The sequence below is a fragment of the Typha latifolia genome, chromosome 10, assembly GCF_019914945.1.
Source record: "Typha latifolia isolate L0001 chromosome 10, TyphaL0001v2, whole genome shotgun sequence".
Taxonomy (NCBI): domain Eukaryota; kingdom Viridiplantae; phylum Streptophyta; class Magnoliopsida; order Poales; family Typhaceae; genus Typha; species Typha latifolia.
The window spans coordinates 10,178,276-10,200,818 of record NC_133095.1 but is presented as its reverse complement, the minus strand read 5'-3'; the positions used below and the strand labels follow the sequence as shown (position 1 = coordinate 10,200,818).

Sequence of the window (22,543 nt, the reverse complement as noted above, 5' to 3'; positions counted from 1 at the left end):
AGAGGGAAGGCGGTTGAGGAGGGACTACGGTGGCGCCGGGGCCCGCCGCGGCAGCGATAGTGGGCGCGTGGCGCCCCACCACGCAAGCTGCATGAGCAGCTTGCATGGGCACAAGTCGTGCCCAAAATTAATTAATTAATTAATTTTTTTTAAGGTTGGGTTGTTACAAATATATCTCTTGGATTGGCAATAATAAGCTATATTGTGCACATTATATATAAATTGTGAGTATTCCATTATAACAAAATATGCATCAATTATAGAAAAAGCCCAATCATGCTAATTAAAATAATAATTGTAATTAAATTGTAAAATCCCCTAAATAAACTATAAGTCTGTCTTAACTATATAATTTTGCATTGAGTCTTAATTCCATTATATATTTATCTTTTAATTTCATGATGAGAAAGACTAGACTTAGACTTTCTATGGAACTATTCTCATGGTACTCCTAGATTGTAATCAAGAAGATAAATTTTTCTACCTATCAACTGGCCTTATAGAAGTTTAAGGCACTTCTTCTATTAATCTATGGCCAATGTTTGGCTCTGATATCTACAGAGATAATGTCAAGTTACTATCAAAACTATCATCCTTTGGAAACATTTTCACTTTTGAGTTGTACTTTTATCCACCTCATTTTTTTTTTTTGGAAAAAGCTTGATTTAGTGATGCTAATAATATTGTATCATATATGAGAAAAATAATCTCGCATGAAGAGGATAAAATGAAAAAGTATTGATATAAGCTCACCACTAATACTATTAGAGGTTGCGAGGATTAATTAGATGCTCAAAGTATGTAATTTAACCCCTATATCAAATTTATGATTAGTATACCGGCTTATAATTTATCTAGCCAAGAGTTTCATCTAGATTACTACACAGCATGGCTTGATTTTTTCTTTTTCTTTTTTTGATGGTTCTAAACTTCAATGCATGAACCAACTCATATTTCTCATATTTCATTTGATGCATTCATTAGTTATTTTACACCCATCTCAACAAAGTAGCTTTACTGGTCATAGTAATCAATAATGATAAGGGAATGATAAGGGGAGACTATATTTTGCTCTCATATTGCTATAATTAAATTCACTTCGCCCTTTATAATTTTATTTATCATTTTATTTTTTAATAGTTATATTTAATTTGAAAATTATGCTTTTTTTCTGATCATATTTGACTAATTTATCGTATGAGATAAAATTGTAGATAATTAAATAAGTTTTCTAATACATCTAAAATAATACAGTTCGAATTTTAGTTAATAAAGATATAATAAAAATATACATATGTTCCATATACTTGTCATATCTTTATCACCTCAAATCTAATCAATATTTTATTCTATATATTAGAAAACTTATCTAAAATATTTATTACTTTATCTCTAATGAGTATTTTCAAGTTCAATATATAAATTGATTAAATATAATAAAAATATAACAATTTCAATTTAAATATAATCATAAGGGGCAAAGTAACACAAATAAAATTATTGGGGTTAAAATGTAGATTTCCTTTTGTAATAAATCTCACACACTATGGCAAAGGAATATTAGGTTTAGTTATTTATCAGCCAGCTATTAGTTGACACAGGAACAGTGAAACACAAAGATGCAAAAAAGGTGAGCCCTAGAAGGGAGAGAGAGAGAGAGAGAGAGAGTCAATGACTGTCCACATCCTGCTGCATAAAGCACTGAGAGCATCATCTAAAGCACTGCAAATAAGAAACAACTCTGGATCAACCTGTACCACTCTGGGGAGGATGCTTGAATTGCCAGAGAAACTTACAGATAGAGCAACATTACAATTGTGAGGTCAAAAAGTAGAGAAAAGAGAGGGCAATTAACCAATTTCACAGGAACTTACTGTTAACAAACATAGTTTTTATAAGCTGAATTAACTGTCAAGAAGTAGTGCAAAAATACTTCAAAAATAAAGCTGGATGCTGCAAGAAACACTAGTTAGGTTGAATTCACTTGAACAACAGCTCTTAATTAACACCATCTTTTGCATTAGGTCGGCGTTAGAAGTAGAACACCCAGCCCAATTGATCTGATGAAAGATTAATACAACTCTCTGCTATTAAACAGAATTTTGTTCTAAATATTGCGAGCTATCATGATTTATAAGAACACTCGAGATTCAACAAGAGTCACATAAAGGTTTACTCGCTAGTAAGCTAATTACATTTCTCGGTCGATTGCAGTATGGAGCTCTCACCACTGTAATTTATCCCAGTATATCACTCACCCTGTCTCTCTGTTTACCCTTTCTAGATTTGGACCTTTTCATCTCCTGCTTCTTGGAACTTCTAACCCAAGTGTAGTCGCTCGGAATTGAAAAAGGATCCACACTGTCCGTCACTTGCGATGGGCTCACTGATTTTGATCTAGTGAGCGAGGATTTCACTGCATAGCTATTCCACTTCAACCAAGAACTCTTGTGGGTCTCGGTCTTCGGATGCTCTTCTTCATTATCTGGCATGAGTTGATGCTCCTTTCCTTCAGGAACAGGAAAGAGGCTTGGGCTTGACAGTGGCGTAAAGAACTGTTCTGGTTGCTGGAGAGGAGCAAACTTGTTAAAAGTGACAACTACTCTCACAGTAGGGACAACTGGGATTGCAACCTGCAGGACAAAATTGAAAATAAAATCAGAAGTGCTTAAAGATTTGGAAACTTCTATATTCCAAGATACAGTTGTAGGTAGTAATGGTAGTTTTATGCTTTCTGTATAAAATCACACGAGCAGGAATCATTATTCATGTTGCACGATATAGGCATAAAATGATGACTCAAATTCACCAAGTTGGGAAAATAAATGAGTATGGAATACTTAGATGATATAACTAAATCATGCACGATATATGCATAAAATGATGACTCAAATTCACCAAGTTGGGAAAATAAATGAGTATGGAATACTTAGATGATATAACTAAATCATGCCTAATACTAATTATTATCTTAGAAAATGCTTTATGAAAAATCTGCATCCTAGTTCACATCGCTAATCAATTATTTCAGTTTAGCTTCTAAAAGACTCGTAACCAACCACCTTTAAATTTCTGGACAACACTGACCATGCCTAAACTAAAATAGTAAAAAATCATTAGCAGCATTCCTCTCCAGTTTGATTTCGACTATGATTAGCTCTCTGTTTTCACATTCAACACAATAACAAGTCAGCCCTGAAAATATGATGTTGGACATTCCACCTATCAAACTGATCATAAGAAGTTTCAAGGTGATAGGAAAGGGCAGCAGTGAAGAACAAGGATTTTGTGTTCTCAGCAAAAGCACAGGATCCATTTAATTTAAGATGCTCCCAAATATCTAGCTCATTGAGGCACCCTTGCCAACTCTGACCCCTCCATCTCTCATACACACAGATATGCATAAATGCAAAAAAAGAAAAGAAGTTCAAACCATTTTATCTTCTTTTAGATAATGTAAGAAGAAAATCTTCAAAATATAACACAGAAGAAAAGTTAAGAGATCTAAGTGCATCTTAGGTGTAAGTAAAAGGTGTCTTGGCTATGCACTAACAAAGAATAAGCTATATGACGGGCAAGGTGACAACAGCTATCCTCAAATTCTGGTTGAGAATCCCAGATAAGGTAAATCAAGACTAGAGATGGACCCACATTAAACAGATAAAAAGGCCAAGTGGACATGTTGAGACCTATCATATCTATCATAGTTAAAGCTCAGGTGCACCCTATACATCTTGTAAATATACCATCTGATTCTGAACAACCACTAGTATAGACAAGGGGCTATTGATTTATGTGCTCAAATTTGAGGGGATTATGATGCATCTCACCGAAGAATACAGGGAAACAGATTATCAGTCAAAACATTATAGTTCTGACTTCTGACAGCAGGATTTAGTACCTCTCTCGCTCTCTCTACATACGTCTGTGTGCAAGCACAAAACTAATGTGCCAATTCTACCAGTCTTTTCTTCAAGATCAAGCAACTTCTTCTTTACAGCTCCACACCTTGAGCAGCTACAGTCTCACTATTGTTGTTTCACTCATTGAGCTGCTACAGTCTCATTATTGTTGTTTCATTCATTCCTTATATGGCACCTATTCCAAAGCTAGCTACAATTCAAACTACAACAACACAATCAGACCTCTCAATACCTTCCAAAACCTCGCTTCCATCTGACTCCCGGACCCATCTCCTGCATCACTACTCCACATAAACCTCCCCACCACAGTAGACTCCCAAAACCACACTAATAAAGTGCTCCTCTACTCTCAAATCCACATTTTTCCCAGTAAATTAAGATGCAGAACATTTCAATGCAGTAGAAAAAGTAATAGCAGTAGTACAAAACAGGATTCAGCAATCTTTATTTTTATTTTTCTTCATTACCTTTACAGGAAATGTCCCCGGTGGGAACTTGGTGGTGAGAAGCTCCCTCAACCGCCGAACCGCCTTCACCTTGGATGATAAAATGTCCAACAGAGGCATAATCTCCTCCACCTTCAACGGGAAGTCCTCCGTCAGCCATACCGACGGCCGCAAGTTCTTCACCATCTCCTTCTCCTTCCGCTTCCCTCCACCAATTCTCTCCTCTGCCATTGCCATCCTCGGCAAATCGACGCTCCTCCTCCTCCCCATCTCCACTTCCCCGGCTCCGCTACTCCGCCTCCTGGGCTCGTAGCAGCTATGCCTCGGCGGCTGCAAAGTAGGTGGTATCTCCGCAACCAGGAAGCCATCCTCGTCATCCTCCCGGATGTCGAGGGGAACAATTTCGCCGTCACCGTCGTCCTCGTCGTCGGCGGCGCGCAATGTCTTGAAGGTGAAGACCACATTGTGGACATCGTAGACGCGGCATTTCCACTCCCCGACCATCTCCGTCTTCTCCCTCCGGCGCCAATTGGTTCTCGGGACGAGCTCGGCTGCGGTGATGTCGAGGCCCGGGCGGTACGCGCTGGCGTCGGCGATGACGTCGTCGTCGTCGTTGTCATCTTCGTTCGAGAGGATGTCCTCGAACGCGTCGCGGACCTCCCGGCGGCCGCGGTGGAGAACGAGGAGCGAGCCGGGCGGGGAGCCCTCGCCGAGGAAGAGGAAGGACTGATCGGCGCGGCGGACGCGGAGGCCGTCGAAGCCGGCAAGGGATGTGTCGGCCCGGAGGTCCACGCCACGCTTCCAGATGCGGTAGGTGTCAGAGGGAGCCGCGCGGGAGAGGAAAGGGAGGAGGGGGCTCTCGAAGTGGAAGGCGAGCTCGAGGTAGAAGTCCTGGAGTCGAGCAAGAGCGGACAGGAGGGAGGGGAGACGGCGGCGGAGCTTGGCGACGGCGGAGAGGCGGTGGCGGCGGAGGAGTAGAGCTGCAAGGCGGCGACGGCGGAGGGAGAGGGCTTCCTGGAGCGGGGTCCAGCCGGAGGAGTTCTGAAGGGAAGGGTCAGCGCCGGAGGACAGAAGGAGGGAGAGGAAAGAGGAGGGCAGGTCGAGGCGCACAGCGAGGTGGAGGGGGCTGTCGCCGCCGGGGACGTCGCGGCGGTCGAGGACGGCGGAGACGAGGTCGGCGAGGCGGGATTCATGGAGGGAGTCGGAGAGGGAGAGGATTTGGGAGGGGTGGGAGAGGAGGGGGAGTGAGGAAACGAGGCGAGAGAGGCGCCCGTGGTCACGGAGGACGACGGCGTAGTGGGCGGGACTATGGGCGTACGAGGAGGGGTTGATAATATCAAACGACGAGTACTCGTCCTTCTTCTTCTTCTTCTCCAATTTGGGCGTCGCCATTGTTAAGCTTCTTCTTCCTTCTTCTTCTTCTTCTTCTTCCTTCTTCCAAGAAAAAGGAAGCAGTAGAAGAGTGAAGAGAAAGCGGAAGGGAAGGCGAGAGAGTTGCTTTTATTTGTTGGGATCTTTTTCTTTAATTACTCGCCTTGGTTTCTGTTCTCTCTCTTTACTTGCTCTCCTCTTCTGTGATCCTCTGCAGCCACGACTGCAGAGTTCTTCCTGCAGCCTGGGAGGGACACTTGGCAGTACCTAATAGGTACTCTCTTTTTCCCATTTTATATAACCATCTATTTTCTCTGTCTTTTATAATTAGACCCATTTTGTAACTTAATTGCATTTTATTTTTTTTATTAGATAAGAAAATATAAATACAAAGCTTATACCTGATAAATATTTAATCAATCGATATTAGTTTTTAATTTTTAACTTTAATTCCCATATCTATTTTTGAATCTAATCAAATTAGGAATTATATTTCATCTCTCCCGATTAGCAAAATTATATTTGTCACAAATTTCTAGCCTTCTTTTCGGTATTTACATTTTAAGCCCTATTGTTTAATAAAATTCTTTATTCTCGGAAAACGCCCAAAGCTAAGTCTACTCGTACGGAGAAACTATCACTTTAAACCATCGTATATCTTTTAATTCTTTATGCGTCCCTCTCGCATACGGAATGAATTAAATCTGAATCTAATAAGAAAATATTCTCTCGTGGATAACTTTTTAAGTTGGACTAGTTTTTGACCAAACTAGCTCTCACCTAAATTTTACCACTAAAATAGATAATATTTTTATATATATTTTTTTATAAAATACTGAATTTATTAGTATTTTACTCGCGGATGAAAAAATATTGAATTGTTTAGAATCTTTGTTAGCAAATAACAACCGAATAAAATTTAAAATTAAAACTCGGATGAGCTATTGCCTCTTTTGTGTAATTTTGTGTGCATTGCTGTATGAAATCGTAATTTTTATTATTTATAACTAAAATAGATAATTGAGCACAAAATATATTTTCTTTATATTAATTATCTATAATCAGTGTTTTACCGATAACTATAATAAAAATATAATTATTTTGGTATTAAATTTAAGACATAATTTATTTTGATAAATAAAATTTAAAAGATCGGTAGTGGTCGATCGTTTCACTCTATCCCGTAATAAATTGTATTAAATTGTTTGCAGACAGGATATTTTTCTTTTAGATAATAAATACCAAATTGAGGAGTTCTAAATGTAAATACTAACAAAGAATAGGGTGTGAAATGTAATTTTCTTAAGAAGATGATATAAAGTGTCTCAGACTGTCACGCAACAGGTAGCTTTTCACATATATCCCCTAAATTTTCTTTTTATTACGTAGATCTTAAATTCTTTTTACTAAATAGATCCCCTCGATATGGATGTATATAAAAGTTCCAAGTGTGTATTTGAAACCCTTTTCCTACAGTCCCAAGTGCAGACAATCCGCTTCCTCTCTTCCCTTTTTTTTTTTCTTTTTTTTTGGGTCTCTTTTTTATCATCTCATGTCTGTGTGTGTTTTGTTAAAGTGGGGGACGGTGGGGGTAGTTGGGTCCTTTTGTCACTGTAACTCTCTTTTTTTTTTCACTTTTGGAATTTAAATAGTTCTTTTTACCAAATTATTTTAACTGTTTTTTAAATTTTTTTTATTAGAATAATTTATACGTTAATTTTAGAGAAATTTTTATATAATATAATGTAACTGTGGTTTATTGTACGCTCTATATTTTTACTATTTAGAAATTGAGTTATTTAATTTAGCGAATATATACATAAAATATTTTGAGTTATATTTTGAGTTATATTTGACTCTCTTTTAAAAATTTCATAAGTAATTTAAGTATTTATAAATTATTTTATATATTATAATAAAATATTTATATGCCGGTAAGAGTGTAAAATAAAAATTATAAAGAAAAAGTAAGAGTCTAGTTAAAAAAATATTGAAAATAGGGTGTGAATTATAAATTAGATAAATATAGGGTGTGATTTGTAAAATTCCTAAAATTTTAAACTAACAGGGGAGCAGAAGAAGAGCTTTGTTCGGAAACGGACGCTGAGAGAGAGAGAGAGAGAGTTCTGACGCTCCTCCTGCTGAGCTATTCCTGAGCTTTCGCCATCGATGTCCGTTCGTTGCCTTATTGGGAAAGTATTATGATACATGCACGCCTCCCTTTCTATGCTTCTACCCCTCTTCATTCTTTTGGCTTTCCTCTGTGGAGTCCAATTTGAGCATCTCCAATGGATACTTAAATTATAGAGTCCGGTCATCTTGTGCACTCGGGCTATGTCTTTCATTATTTACTATTTAATTTAAAATTAGATTTTTAAGTTAACTTTAGAATAATCTAATACTATGCTTATTTTGTTTTGAAGTTCTCAGACAATATATTTCCAATGATACTATTTTTATTAAAAAAAATTTGATTTTTAATTTGATGCAGGGCTCTAAAGACCCCTCTCAAGCTCAAAACTTGGAGCTGTACTAATTACTGAGCTTCAAATTTGGAGCTTGATTTGAAGCTCTATTGGAAGCTCTATTGGAAGATCTATCAAATGTAGCTTCCTATTCGTTTGTAAAAGAGATATAAAGTTTAATTTCTCGTAAATAACATTGCAGCTAATATTTGGTTGTCGTTAGATTGTAGCTTCGAATTTATTTATACCCAAAACTCTTTTTACTATTTTTCGCGTGTATATCCAGGAGGTCTATGCGGTAAAAAAAAATTAATTCAGAGGGACTACGTAGTAAAATAAAAATTTTAAAAATTTATGCGAAAAATAGAATGTAATAAAACTTTTAATAAACTAGCAAGTTTGAATGAGAGATTTAATATTAAATTGTTGCAAAAAGCTAGGGTGAGAAAAGCACAATTAAATAAAAAAAATACTTGACAAGTTGAATAGAATCCAAAATCAACTTTTTAAAGTCTTAAAAATGTTAAGTTGAAACATATATTAAATGTAAAAGTCCTTATTATCTTAATAATTCTCTTTCCTTGTCACACTCATTGTCAACCATAATGGCACTTGGCTTCTATCAACTATGTGCATGATGCCAAATTGTCTGCTTGCTTGATTATATAAACGTTCTTGAAAATAAATTATAATTAGCTATGATGATATGTAATCATAGAAAAAGGCTAATAATTATGATGGTTGTAATGATTTCAAAGAACTCCACAAATTTTCCTTCCAAAGTTTAGTTTCAATGTGAAGAGATGAAAAGAAACAAAGGTCCCATTACCATGTGGCGTATAATGTGAACAACTGCACGAGTGTGAATAATAATAATAATAATAATAACAACAAAGATTTAGATAGCTTTATACGTATGTCTAAAGAATTGTTTGTTTCCAATGGCCATAGTCTAGCTGTGGCTTATAATTGGCATTTTGGGCAATGTAACAATTGAGCATTATTCTGTAAATGGGATTGTGGTCATCTAGTTAAGGAGATTGTATTGTATTAATATTCTCGGAGTTGAATCCTAATAGCATTGATAGACAGTTAAATTCTCACTTTGTATCAATAAAAAAGAAATATTGCATTAAAAGTACAAAAGTAAAGAGTTCAAGTCCTAAAATATTCATACAATTTGACACAACCTTGCACTAAATAGAAAATGAAGAGAGAGCGAGTGAACTCCACAAGTCAGAAATAAGACTTGGTTGTTGGTTGTTCCAAGCTTCTTGTAATGCTTTTGTTTCAGTCCAGATATTCCAAAAGTTAAAAAGAAAAACATTTATGTATATGAGCAACTGATTAGCCTCACATAAAATGAGTCCTGTAATCTGCTAGGGAAACCAATTGATGTAGGTAATTTATATACAGCTACCTATATGATTTATATGAAAGTAACAATTCACAAGAAGTCGATTGGACCATTTTTATTTATTTCCTCAGTAAGATTCTTTTTTATTATCTTTATTATTATTATGTCAAAGGAGCCCCAAGGCAGCACAGCAAGAGAAACAAGCAATTCATTCAGAAGGCAAATGAGCTACTCTAGTCTAACTCTATTCAACCATTTACAAACAGATACAAGGTGATATCGGCATATCTTGGCCACTACAAAAGCTGTGGAAGTTACAGATGCAAGGATCTAAGATCCTAATCTGATTTACAAAAATTCCATCAGAAATCAGAACCTGCTCAGGAACATAATTTATAGAAGAATTTGCCGAAGCTAGTCATTTTGAAGCAAATGTAGCCCTTTCCCCCCAATAAGATGAGCTTCATACTGTCATTGATGGATGAATCAAGCCTCCAATTAATATCCGAGCGAACAGATCACTGAGAATTGGTCTTTTCCCAGAAACCCACATATCCAATACATCAGAGATTGCTCCTCAGATTATATGTTTCACTAGCTAATAGATGCCAGAATGCGTGCATGTCATCAGCTCCGAGTAGCTTTCTCTTCACTGCTGTATTGAATTTGGATGCATTATCTGCTTTTCCTCCAGTCAGACAATCCATGAACCCATAGCTCACACATCTTTTAACATGCAACCCAACATCAATTGTTTCAATGCTCTACTCTATTTTAACTTCACAGCTGCAAAGCTAAGTCTGGTTGCTGGGCATCCAAGTGAACGCCTGTAGACTGCGCGACGGGGGATGCTGGGGCCTGGAAACTAATGTTCAAGTCAGGAGGAAGTGTATCCTTTTTCTGCTTATTTTGGGTGTGTGGGACCAGACCCTGCCACTGGGAACTGCCGTGAGATCTTGATAGATCGGATGCGATTAACTGGGGGAATATAACCAAACCCCTGTTATGAACTTGAGGTTCTGCATTAACTACCTGGATTGGTTGTCTGAAGAACTGAGACACATTTCTTGCCCTTGAGTCGTCATAAATCTTTGGATCTGTATTAAGTGTCCTCCAGGTGGAGGTAATATCAGAAGCAGACCTGACTTGGGTGCTGGGGAACCTCTGACTATCTACAGATGGTCTGTTCTCTAAAGAAGCTCCAAGTGACATCCATGCTTGTGCTGCAGCAGAAGCAGCAATACTGTGATTCTCACCAACTGCCGATGGAAACATCGGTACAAGCTTTCTTGGAGTATCATTACCTTTGTTTGAATTGCCTGTTTGGCTCAAAACCATGTTTGGTGATCCCGTTATTTTTGCAGGATCATCAACATTCTGCTGTTGCCTACTATGGCTAAGAAAGTTGGACGTCGTTCCTGATTGATGTTTGGAAATAAATCCCATAACATTAGATTGTGTATTACTGTCGGAATTCCCCAAGATTCTTCCATCATTCAATCCTCCAAGATCTATTCCAACAGTATTATTCCTAGAATGTGTTGAGACTCTATCTGCTGGTTTCAGGAATTGTTTAGGCTGCAGGGCGCTCCTGCCACATGAAACTATCTCAAGTGTCTTAGAACTGATACCTTCCGAAGATTCCAACCTCTGAGTAGTCTCAGCAGGACTAGTCATGGAAGATGAACAGAAGCCTTTCATTTGACCAGCAACCTTACTGTGAGCCTTAGCATAATTAGCAGTCACTTGTCCATTCTTTTGATGTACCCTAATATCATTGCTTATAGGCTGGGGTTCAGCAGTAAAACCTGATACTCTCTGGTTCACTTCTGCCGTACCTCCGTGACAGTTTTTCCTCAAAGTATTAGATACTCTAATACTGTTTCCAGTGGTTACTCGACTACGAGGACCCAAATATATGTCCTCAGAATTATTCTTCACAGCTGCTTTTGGCCCTTCTTTAACTCTAATGACTCTTTTCGAAGCTACCTTATTATGTGAATTTGAATTATAACCTAGCTGATGCTGAGAATGATTCTCCAAAGAAAGTACAGCAGTTGGGAGTGGTTCATACTCTCCAACCCATCCAGGACCGAACTTTATCCCGGCAGGCAAGGCTTTTTCAATGCTCTCAGCTGCAATTTTCCAGGCCAGGGGGCCAAGGGAAGCAGCAAAACGAGCCAAACTCCTAGCATATGAGTACTCTGTGTGAAGTCCAACCTGTGATAAAAGAAATGGGCAGATTAGATGAGAGAAAAAGAATGGAACTTATACGAAGACATGTGGCACGAAAATATGAAAGCTAAACAGACTCAACAGTACTACATACAGCGACAAGCTCCCTTGGCTCACTTTCACCAATATCAAGCACTGAATCAGATTCGATAGAAGACTGTTGGTCAGAAATATTGTAAGTTGCACGTCTATTTTCATCAACCACAGCTGACTTGCGGACAAGCTCTATGGGAAAACTTCTGGCTGAAAAAAAAGAGAGAATCAGCTTAGATGTGTCACTAACCATTTTAACCAAAAAAAAAAAGGAGTCCAATTAAACACATAAATGAATCATCATACTAAATTTCTGGAAAAAGTACAATCTCTGTGGTAGTGTGGTTTTCAACTTTATAGAATCATTCCCTATGGTCTCAATTATATAAAAGAGATCCCTGTGGCCTGAAACTATATTGAATAGATCCCTGTGGTTTGATATCTATATAAAAAGATCTCTATGGTTTAGTATTTTAGATATTTGATCCTTGTGGTTTGCTACTTTTCCGTTCCAATATTACTCCCTGATCCTTGTATCTGTCAATTTTAAAATGGTATAGAGGAACTTTTATCTCAAGAGATTGTTACTCTCTAAAGATAAAATATATCTGTTCAAGATACCAATGATTAGAGAGAGAAGGCATGGAATACAGTACCTGAAAGCTCATCTGCCTTCTCTGATTTACTCCCACCCAGGGAACAACTTTTATCTACAGATCCATCAACTGCAATTGGGGGCTCAGCACCATTAGCCTTTGCTGTGCTTAGCCTAGTAAAGACCTCCCCTGTAGAGCCAAGAGTAGTAGCAGAGGAGATATCAGAACCAAATGGTTCTTGTCCGGTTCTGCAACAAGTAGAAGTCTTAAGTGGCTGCTTTTCCAAAGAGCTGATTCTGATTTTCTCTTCATTCTTCCCTTCATTTTCTGAGAAAATGTCATTGTCTCTTAGTTTCTGATTGTCTCTTAGTTTCTGAAACTTGTCTCTTGCCATGTCTTGTATGGAACGTGCCTATGCAGATTATTCTACAGGTCAATATCAATATAGGATAAAAGCCACAAACACATTTTAAGACAAGATTATGTACCTGTCTGAAGTATATGGTATCTGGTGCATTATATTGCATTGCGTTACTGCAAATTAAGAAGACATCATCCTGCAATTCCAAAGCGTGATGAAGTAAGTTAATATATGATGTGCCCAGGGTCCTCTATTCCAAAGGCTAACCATTCAAGCAACTAATATAATTCAATATGATTTCACAGCAACCTTCTAATATTTGCAGGAGCATCCATGAGTAAACAAAATGGGAACTTCCATAAGAATGCTCCATTCATAACTGAAGAATAGAAAAGATTCTTCATTCAAACTTTTAGGCAAGCCTGTGCTAATAATGTATAAGGACAACAACACCAAAAATCTGTCTCCTGGGTCCACAGTTAGCACCTAGTTGTGCAGCATAATGAGAACTTAAACTAGTCACCTTGGTATCCACATTTTACTTTTTTTAGTAAATGGTGCACATTGAAATATATGAACACTTGCCACTGAACAATTCTTCTGAGTCTCAAAGATAATTGAAAAGCTTCAGAGTGGATGTACAAAGTTCATTTGCTCAGATAGATGTGACTTAAACAAGTATATAAGTTCATCACTCACAAGAATGATTCTAATGGAATGATGGTCTTCGATCACTAGATATACAAGAATGATTCTAATGGAATGATGGTCTTTGATCACTAGATATACATCACGACAAATGGGGCCAAACATTGCACTGATCCTATTGAAGACTCACTAGTGGTGTACAACTGTGTCATCTTAAGCATCAGACATGCAATGACAGATAAAAAGGTCAAGAAGATTTCAAAGGGGCTGCTGCAGGTAACATTGCAACATGCAAAGCAGATATTCATTTAGGTATAAAGTACAAACTAGTACTATGATAAAATGAGCAGCCTATAGTATGAAACCCACAAAACAAACTGAGAAGTGAACCAAAAGCACTTTAGTTTATGCTGTACAAAAGGTACTGTAGCGTACATATTACAGGGCAAGTTAAATCAATGCCTCAAAACCATAATGTAATGTAGCAGCTACAGATACACATTGCCTCGCTGTCAAATAGAAAAGCAAGTGAAATCCAGTGTGCATAGATAATTAGATACATTTTCTACGAGCAAGAGGAATAGGGTATATAAATGCAATAGAACAATAGTTGCTGTGATATGTTTCTGTCCCCTACAAGAAAAGCAGAATATGCTTGTAGATGAGAATTGCATGTCTAGTTGTTCCTATTCTCCTTGCTCGCTTATAACAAAGTTGAGGCCACCTGTCACTATAATTGCCTTTCTCCTATTATGATTAGAAGAAATAGGTACATTGGATAGCCCTACAAAGAGAGAGAGAGAGAGAGAGAGAGAGAGTACTTCTACTTTGTCTTCTCGTTGGCTTTCAGCATCAAGACTTTGTCACAGAGTAAATCCTCTTGATTTGGTATTACCTACTCCGAGACTTCCTAAGAAATTTCTCATGGTCTACCATGTAAGATCCTTCTACTATGTTGTACAAGTGGGTGATCCCCACACAAATATTGAACTATCCGAGTTTGTTAGTCATTGTAGGATCATCTAAGATCATTAAATCTCCCTCCACTGCTTCATCAGCATCAACTTTCTGGCTTTGCTTCCAGCCCCTTCTCCCTGAGCTCTTGCCCAGCACAAAAACAAGTTCTAATATTATAAGAAACTTCCTCCCAGTTTTTGCTCTTGCCTGAAAGCTCTTTTTATTTCTCTCAAGCCAGATCATCTAGAGCACACAAGCCATCCAACTTTCCACCAACAATTTCTATCTTTACACAGTTTCTACTTCCATCAAAGATCTCCTTGACAACTTTTGGCATCTTTATCTTACAAAGAGCATAGACATTCAATTAAGAATTTTAGCAAAAGTACATATCAGAAACAGATATTCATTGTTTCATCATTACTGCAGAAAACACAGCTACCCCTTCTAGTCCACCCACGCTTAATTAAATTGTCTTGGTAAAAAAAATTTTGCTACACACCAACCAAAAAAAGCCCTCAGCTTGATAGGAATTTTAATCTTCCACAGATATGGTAAAACCCTAGAAAGTTGCTCCTCATTATTAAGAAAAGTATAAAGTGACTTGACGATACAGATATCCTTCCCACCAAACCTCCAACAGGGTTTATCTCTTCCCTCATTAATCTAAAAATTACTACAAGTAACCAAATTAGGAACTGTTATTCCTTAGTAATCAAGTCCTCATCCAAGTTCCTGCGGTATTTCAAATTCCAATCAGAATCATCCCACACTTCCACAACCTTCACTAATTCAACCCAGTCAACATTATACAGTTTAGGAAAAAGGGTAGCCAAACTACATTCACAGTCCAACTAAGGCCAGACCTAAAAAATATTACTAGTTTGCATCAAACCCCTCCAAAAAGGGACAACCTTGCAGAGTTCTTAAGTTTAAAATCCTCTGCCCTAAACTTCTTATAGTACCTCTGTAATAGCACTTGAGCCCACAATTAATTAGGAGAGTTCAGTAAACCTCCACCGCCACTTAGCAATCAAGGTTTGATTCATATCCTCTAAATTAATAATCACAAGCCCTTCATACTTTTTTTTCTTACAAGCTCTTTGTCCGTTTACTACAGCATACCCCTTTCCCCAGGAATAGTCGATACGACCCGACCATGTGGATCGAGTCAATCAAGTTCGTCGAGTCAAGTCAAATCGAATTGAGTACTTAGTAAATTAAATTTGCTTATTACTTTAATTTCAAATAAAATAGATGTAAGCCCAATAGAGTGAATTGGACCCGATCTGCTATGATTATGTTCCTATAAATAGGAGTGATCATAGGATAATTATCAGTAGTGGAATGATAATGAGTTTAATTATTTCTTTATTATCTCATCTTTATTTTTTATCGTAATCATTAGATTGTCTTTATCTTTTGTAGGAATAAATCGTAACCCTAGATTCATTTAAAACTTTCAAACTCTAGCCACCATCCTCCACCACGAGCCACTCTACTTTACGATCATCCACCATTACTCTTGGCCATCCGCCAGTCTCCGACGACCTCCGCAATGTCGGATATTTCTACTTTTATCCCATTCAATCTTCCTTTACTGTCTTATTTTTAACTTTTTACCCCCACCTCAGATTTATCCATTCAAAACTTTTAAACTCTAGTCACCATCCTCCACCACGAGTCACTCTATTTTACGGTCATCCATCACCACCCTTGGCCGTCATCCAATCTCCGACGACCTCCGCAATGTCAGGTATTTCTACTTCTGTCCCGTTTGGCCTTCCCTCACTATTTTATTTTTTATTTTTGACCCCCACCTCGAGTTCACATGAAACAAAATCCATTAGATCTGTAACTCGTGAGACTATCACCCATAAAATTTTTACAATTTTCTTATATCCAGATTGGTCCAGATCAGGTTCGTAGCACAAACTTCCTCCAAAGAGAGATACTTCTTATGTGATCCACTCTTTCTAACACAAGTAGGTATAATAAAGGATAAATAATAAAGAGGAATGCACTAAGAACAGAATTTACCAAATTAATTTTCCCACCAAAAGATAGCAATTTACCTTTCCAGCCTAATAACTTCTTTTCCAATTTTTCAATAACAGGCATGAATCCTGCCTCCTTAGTTTATTATCATGTAAAGGTAGCCTAAGATACTTAATAGGCAACACCTCACTCTAGCAGTTTAAAATCTCATCTAATTCATGCCCCAAATTCTGATCCCTTTCCCCAGAGGTTACTTCAAAGCAATACAGAATAAATTTTAGAATTCTAATTTCCCTTTTCTCAGCCTTCAAAAAATATCAAGCTGTCATCTGATAGTGTAGATCAACAATGCCCTGATTCACCAAATCTGAACCCAGACCACTCAGCCAGCCTACTTTAGCCTTTAACAGCATTCTATTTAAACCATCAACATTCAGCAGGAACTAGAAAGAGGAAAGAGGGTCACCCTATCTTATTCCCAAGTTTTCATTTAACATCAAATGAAATAATGGTATCCGCTCCATTTCTCATTAAAGTACCTCTCAACATCTTCTAACACCTTGTCATAAGTCTTTTTAAAGTCTAACTTTAACAAAATCCCCTCCCCCTTCTTTTTGACATTGCAAATGTCCTCATGAGCACTTACAATACTCTTAAGAATGAACACCTTCACTTTGGTAACCCTTAATGAGATCATCCATAACGTTTCATGGATATGTCTATAGCCCCACAGGCTTTCCCTATTGGACAGTTTTTAATTTAAATTTGTTTGCCTTGGTTAATTACTATCGTTTTATCTTTTCTTGTGGATTGATGAGATTTGATAATACCCAGAGTGCAATTCCGCTTCTGACTACAAAGTAGGCAGCACACAATCCAGAGCACATTATCTTCTTTTGTGGATTGGGCTATTCCACCTTTTAAAAAGCTTCAAGAGGTATATGCATTGTCTACCTTAAGACGAGGTTGAAGTTTACCTTTTAACATCGAACCTCTTTAATGCTTAGTAGGCAATTATAAGCTTATATATATATATATATATATATATATATATATATATATATATATATATATATTGGAAACAAGTGTTTCCAAAAATCAATGTGGTTATATGCCAGGGAGATCAACTAAAGAACCCTATTCGAGATTGTGATCACACCCCAATTGTAGAAGTGTGAGCAATCATGCGCAAGGTTAAGGGTTCAATCTACCACTGCCTTTTTTATGGAGATTTAAGTAATATGCTTGAAAAAGCGTATGACATTGTGCCTTTTGGGAAGGTTTGCATCTTGTTCAACTCATTGGGAGCCTATAGACGCCAATTATCACAAAAAAGCATGAAATAACTAAAGAATAAGATGATTTGATGGAATAGTGTATGGAAAAGAGGAATTTCTTACATAGGATACTTATCATATTGGAAAAAAACTTAGGATAAAGTCCTTAGGGAATAAATATAGCAGGTTTTAGAGAAGAAAAGAAAATGGATCTGAGTTTCCCAAACAAATGATATTATTGGTTTCAGGTAGAATCGAGCATGTCGGGCCAAACTTCACTTCCATTATTGGGTCAAATCTGACCCGAATCTGAAACCCTTGGTCATAAATTTCCCCTATCTCTCATGATATCTTTCTCCCTTTGGTCTCCTTCTACCTCCTGGTGCCATCTCATCCTTTCCAATCGGATGATAACAAGCAATGGTAACCGATGACGAGTAGTTTTCCGGTGATATCAACCTCCATTGAGGAGTTTTCCTGAGAGGCGATGTGTTTTTATTTCTCTTTGATTAGGTTCTTTTTCATTACATAGGATCTCCATTTTAAAGAGGAAGGGAAGATCTATCACGACATTATTGTGTTTGCAATCATCATGTATCACTTAAGTTGCAAGGAAAATTTGATAAGAAGGCTATAAGACCAACCATGTTTTATGGACCTAAAAGTTGGCAATTAACTAACCATAATGCTGGGCAACTAAGAAATGAATATATACAAAATCCAATGTAGCTAAGATGAGAATGTTGAGATGCGTGGTGGAGTTACCATAAGGAAGTGTTTGAAAGGGGAATAAAGAATCTTTATCCTCTTTTATTTATAGAGTTGTTGCAAACAACTTGCCCTTGAGAGCAATAGGTTATAGACAAACTTACCATTTTAATAAAGAAAAATTATACTTTCATCTATTTAGATAGTTCCACCAAAATGATGAAACAAATTTTATCCCCTAATATATCCCCATTTATCCCTGAGTTTTGACAAGAAAAGGAATAGGCTGGGTAGATATCCACATCTATTCCACTTCCAAAACAAATTAGGAACACCTATAGAATACAATAATCGCAATCTATGTTCTCCATCACAATCTCGAATGAAACTATCCATCTAAATGTTCAGGAGTTCCATTAGAAGGCGGTGGCGAATAATGGACCGGCACCAAGGGAGGTGCCAAAAGTGAAGATCCACGAGCCCACATGCTACAAGAGTGCAAGGGATGCTAAGGAGTTAGACAACTGATTGTGGCAGGTAGAGCGATACTTCAAGACCGTAGAGTTGGAGGATGAGAATGCCAAGATAGATCACGGCTACATGATGTGGGAGGAAGTTAGAATGGACATGATAACACTCTATTTAACAAAAAAATATCACATCAAATACAGCTGAATGTAGTATAACATGTAGGAAGGTAAAGAAAAATTCCCACTGTCCTTTGAAAATTAAAAAGCTTGTGTGGCCCTACGTAGGTAAAACAAAGCTAGTTGCAGTCAACAATATTTGATAGGTTAACGACATCAGAACCATTCAAACGGATATTAAAACCACTATACTCTAGACAGTTTAAGTTTTTTGAGTAGTTAATGAGTTAACAATAATTCTAGATTAGTAAACTATTCGTCTACCAACATTCATGCTTACACAAATTTCCATAAGTTATAGGATATCTAGTTATTTGTTTTCAGCATTGACCTAACAAGAAATGCAATGATATTTATGTATTGCAACATATATGCACAAAGTGATGAAACATATCACAAATTGTGTCTTATAGTGCATCTTATTTGGGGATGACATGACAAAAATAAGAAGGTTATGAAAATTGGGCTCGAAGTATTTTGCATTAAACTATAACAGATTGAGGTAAAAAATTAGGAAAAACAACCCATTAATAAGGAAGAAGTTCCTCAAATGGATAACTTCAATTATCATGGATTTTGAACAAATGGAAGATGAAGAGAGCATCACATGTAAAATACAGCAAGTTAGACTTAAAATGGCATAATATTGTTGATGTTATGTGATCTCATATAGAGCTAAAATAAGAAGAGCTCTTGTAACATCAGCCACATTCATGAAACTCATAATTTTTGTTAATAACAGTCAGCACTAGAGACCTGCAACTTAGAGAATCAGCCTCTCTAAAGATATAATGTATTGAATGATTCTCAAACCATAGCAGTCAGCATTAGAGGGCTTGTAACTTACACCTAATGATAAACATAACTATGAAAACACGGCACTATCAAATATGAGATAACACATGCTAATATTGACTAAAACCGATATACCAACCTCAAATTGCTCAAATGAGCGGTACACATTCCTCCCCAGCTTCTTCCTTATAGTTCCAAAGTCCATTGGATGCTCAATCACATCATGGTAGTCAGGGAGCTGCAGCAAGAAACAGCATATCTATGAGCTTCAAGCATTACCCACCAATTCATTCTTCTTACAACTATTATACAACCCTCACCTCTTCTGGATCCACTGGCTGTGCAAACACCCGGTAAGTATCTTTCCTGCAGCACCCACACACAAACGCAGTAAAATTTCAACCCAAAATTCAGCAAACAATGAGAGGAAGCACATCAGGTAACTAATAGCTAAGGTGTCCACAAACTTTTGAAGCTTATCAAGAATCGCCTCCAACATCTTCCTCTCCGGTAGAGGAGTTCCCGTCATAAATTTGGTTGACAGACCTGATATTGCAAAAAAGAATTAGCCATTTGAATCACAGAGGCATTTTCTCAAGCATCTGATGGAAACCATGACGAATCATACAGAACTAACCCGTGACAACACCCTTCACCTTCAGTCTCGAGACAAGATTAGTCTTTCCTACCTGCAGAACAAAGAGAGGATTAATTAAAGAGAGCTAATAAAGTTTCAAAATCTACAACTTTTGCCTTCTGTTAGGGAGTAACATGAATAGTTGTCGACTCCCACCAAGTCAGAAGAGGGACCAACCCTAGTTGAGAGAAAGTAAAGTATACCTCCCGGTTACGGGATCCGTTCGTTCCTGTCCGTTCATCACAGGAGTCGATCCTCCTCTTCTTCGGCGGCTTGATAGCTTCCTCCTCCTCCTCCTCCTCCTCCTCCTCCTCTTCACCCACCTCTTCTCGATTATCGTTTCCCTCCTCCTCGTCCTCCACATAAGAAGACGACGACGAGGAGGGAGGTGACGAAGATAACGAATCGGACACTTGTCGCTCTGAGGCTACCTTCCGATGCCTCGAGATCGGCGCAACCTCCTCCCTCCTCACCCGGAGAGGCGGGAGTTTGAGCACCAACTTGAGCTTCCTCCTTCCCCTCTCCTCGACCTCCTCCTCGTCGTCGTCGGAAGAAGAAGAGGATAAGCTGGAGTAGTCATCGTGGAGGGAGCGGCGCCGCCGCGGCCGGAGATTCCGACGAGTCGCCTCCGTCCGGAGAGGCGGCGCAACCGCCGGAGGCCGTGGTGGCCGGCCTCGCCTCTTGATCATCGGCGACGACCGGCCCTTCCTCGCCGCCGCCGCAGACTTCGCCATCATCTCTTTCTCTCTCTCCTCTCTTCTCTCACTACCTCCTACTACCACTTTTTTAGCTCTCTCTCTCTTCTGCTAGATCTCTTACTTTTTCTCTCTCTATCTTGTTAGATTTCTTTATTAATTTTTTGAGAATATTTTCATTTCACACCCTGCATTTCTACAATTCCAAATCAGACCCTTTCTTCTTCCCACTAAGTCATACGACACGGTCCCACACGTTGCCTAGGGTAGCGTAATTTCTGAAAATTTCAGTAATTAAAAAAAGTTCAGGATCAAAACACAACAAATATATAATGCAGGGTGTGAAATAAAAAAAGCCTTTTTTTATTTTATATTTTAAAAAAAAGTCGTGAAGGATTCGGTGTTGGTAGACTAAGAGCACAACATTTAATTGTCCACTAAGCTTTCCCCAACTAAGAGTAAAAGAGTATATATAATGTAATAAATTTAACGTGTCGTCTCGTGGATTCTAGACAGTCTCACATTGTTTAATAGCAAAAAATTTAACTCCAAATCATAATACGTATAATAGCATAAAATTTCTAGAGCACAATGCTTCATCATGTCACAATCTCACATTATTTTTGCAATAGATTGACAATAAATTATCAATTCCTCAGAAACAGCAAATTTTGTATTGTTTTTGCTCTCCATCTAGAGGTAGGAGAAGAAGTTAGATAGATATATTAAATATTTATAAAATTTCGAACAAAGTTAAGTATTATGTAGTTTCGTTATTTATATCTAGTCTCCGGGCTCATGAATGATAAAAAAAAATCTTGGTTGGATGAATAAGCTAAAGAATAGATCGTTTTCATCGCTGACCTAAAATTTTTCTTAATTCTTGCGATTCAAACTCCATTAAATCTACTATTACAAATCATCTAAATTTGAAATGGCATTCGCTGTCTCAAAGATAATATATTCTCAACTTTTGTATTAAAGTCAAGAATACATTATATTCATTGTGTTTTGATCCTAAACGTTTTTAATTATATAATATTCATAATCCACCTAGGTAGCATGTGGGATTGGGGATGTAATGGGATTCAAATTATCCATTCTTGAATCCACTCCAAATCCGACTAACTTGGATATCGATCTCAATTTTTCAATCAATTTTATAAATGGGTTAAACTCGGTTTGAGTAGTGTTGGATCCTATCGAATCCATATTCGAAGTGAATCTTGACTAAATATTCATCGGAGCTCCAACTAATAAATAGTTAAATACTTAAATTATATTAATAGTCATATATAACCCTAAATATTAATAATCTCATATACTTTGGAGAAATTTTTTTCATCTTCACAAAGACACCAAATCTATCTTCTCCTTTTTGTTGTGTTTAGTAG

At 37.5% G+C, this 22,543-nt stretch overlaps 2 protein-coding genes across 2 annotated transcripts; both read right to left on the bottom strand.

Annotated features, from left to right (window-relative positions):
• Positions 1 to 1,996: 1,996 nt before the first annotated feature.
• LOC140796865 (uncharacterized) lies at positions 1,997 to 5,911 on the bottom strand. Its single transcript, XM_073150017.1, has 2 exons — positions 4,391 to 5,911; positions 1,997 to 2,633 (listed from the first exon to the last, which is right to left on the bottom strand). The coding sequence occupies exons 1-2, from the start codon at positions 5,759 to 5,761 to the stop codon at positions 2,238 to 2,240; spliced, it is 1,767 nt and encodes a 588-aa protein (XP_073006118.1). The 5' UTR covers positions 5,762 to 5,911; the 3' UTR covers positions 1,997 to 2,237.
• Positions 5,912 to 9,773: 3,862 nt separating this feature from the next.
• Positions 9,774 to 21,279, bottom strand: LOC140796836 (uncharacterized). Its single transcript, XM_073149981.1, has 9 exons — positions 20,658 to 21,279; positions 20,455 to 20,506; positions 20,285 to 20,363; positions 20,138 to 20,183; positions 19,957 to 20,055; positions 12,915 to 12,983; positions 12,487 to 12,838; positions 11,892 to 12,040; positions 9,774 to 11,782 (listed from the first exon to the last, which is right to left on the bottom strand). The coding sequence occupies exons 1-9, from the start codon at positions 21,189 to 21,191 to the stop codon at positions 10,343 to 10,345; spliced, it is 2,820 nt and encodes a 939-aa protein (XP_073006082.1). The 5' UTR covers positions 21,192 to 21,279; the 3' UTR covers positions 9,774 to 10,342.
• Positions 21,280 to 22,543: the final 1,264 nt, after the last annotated feature.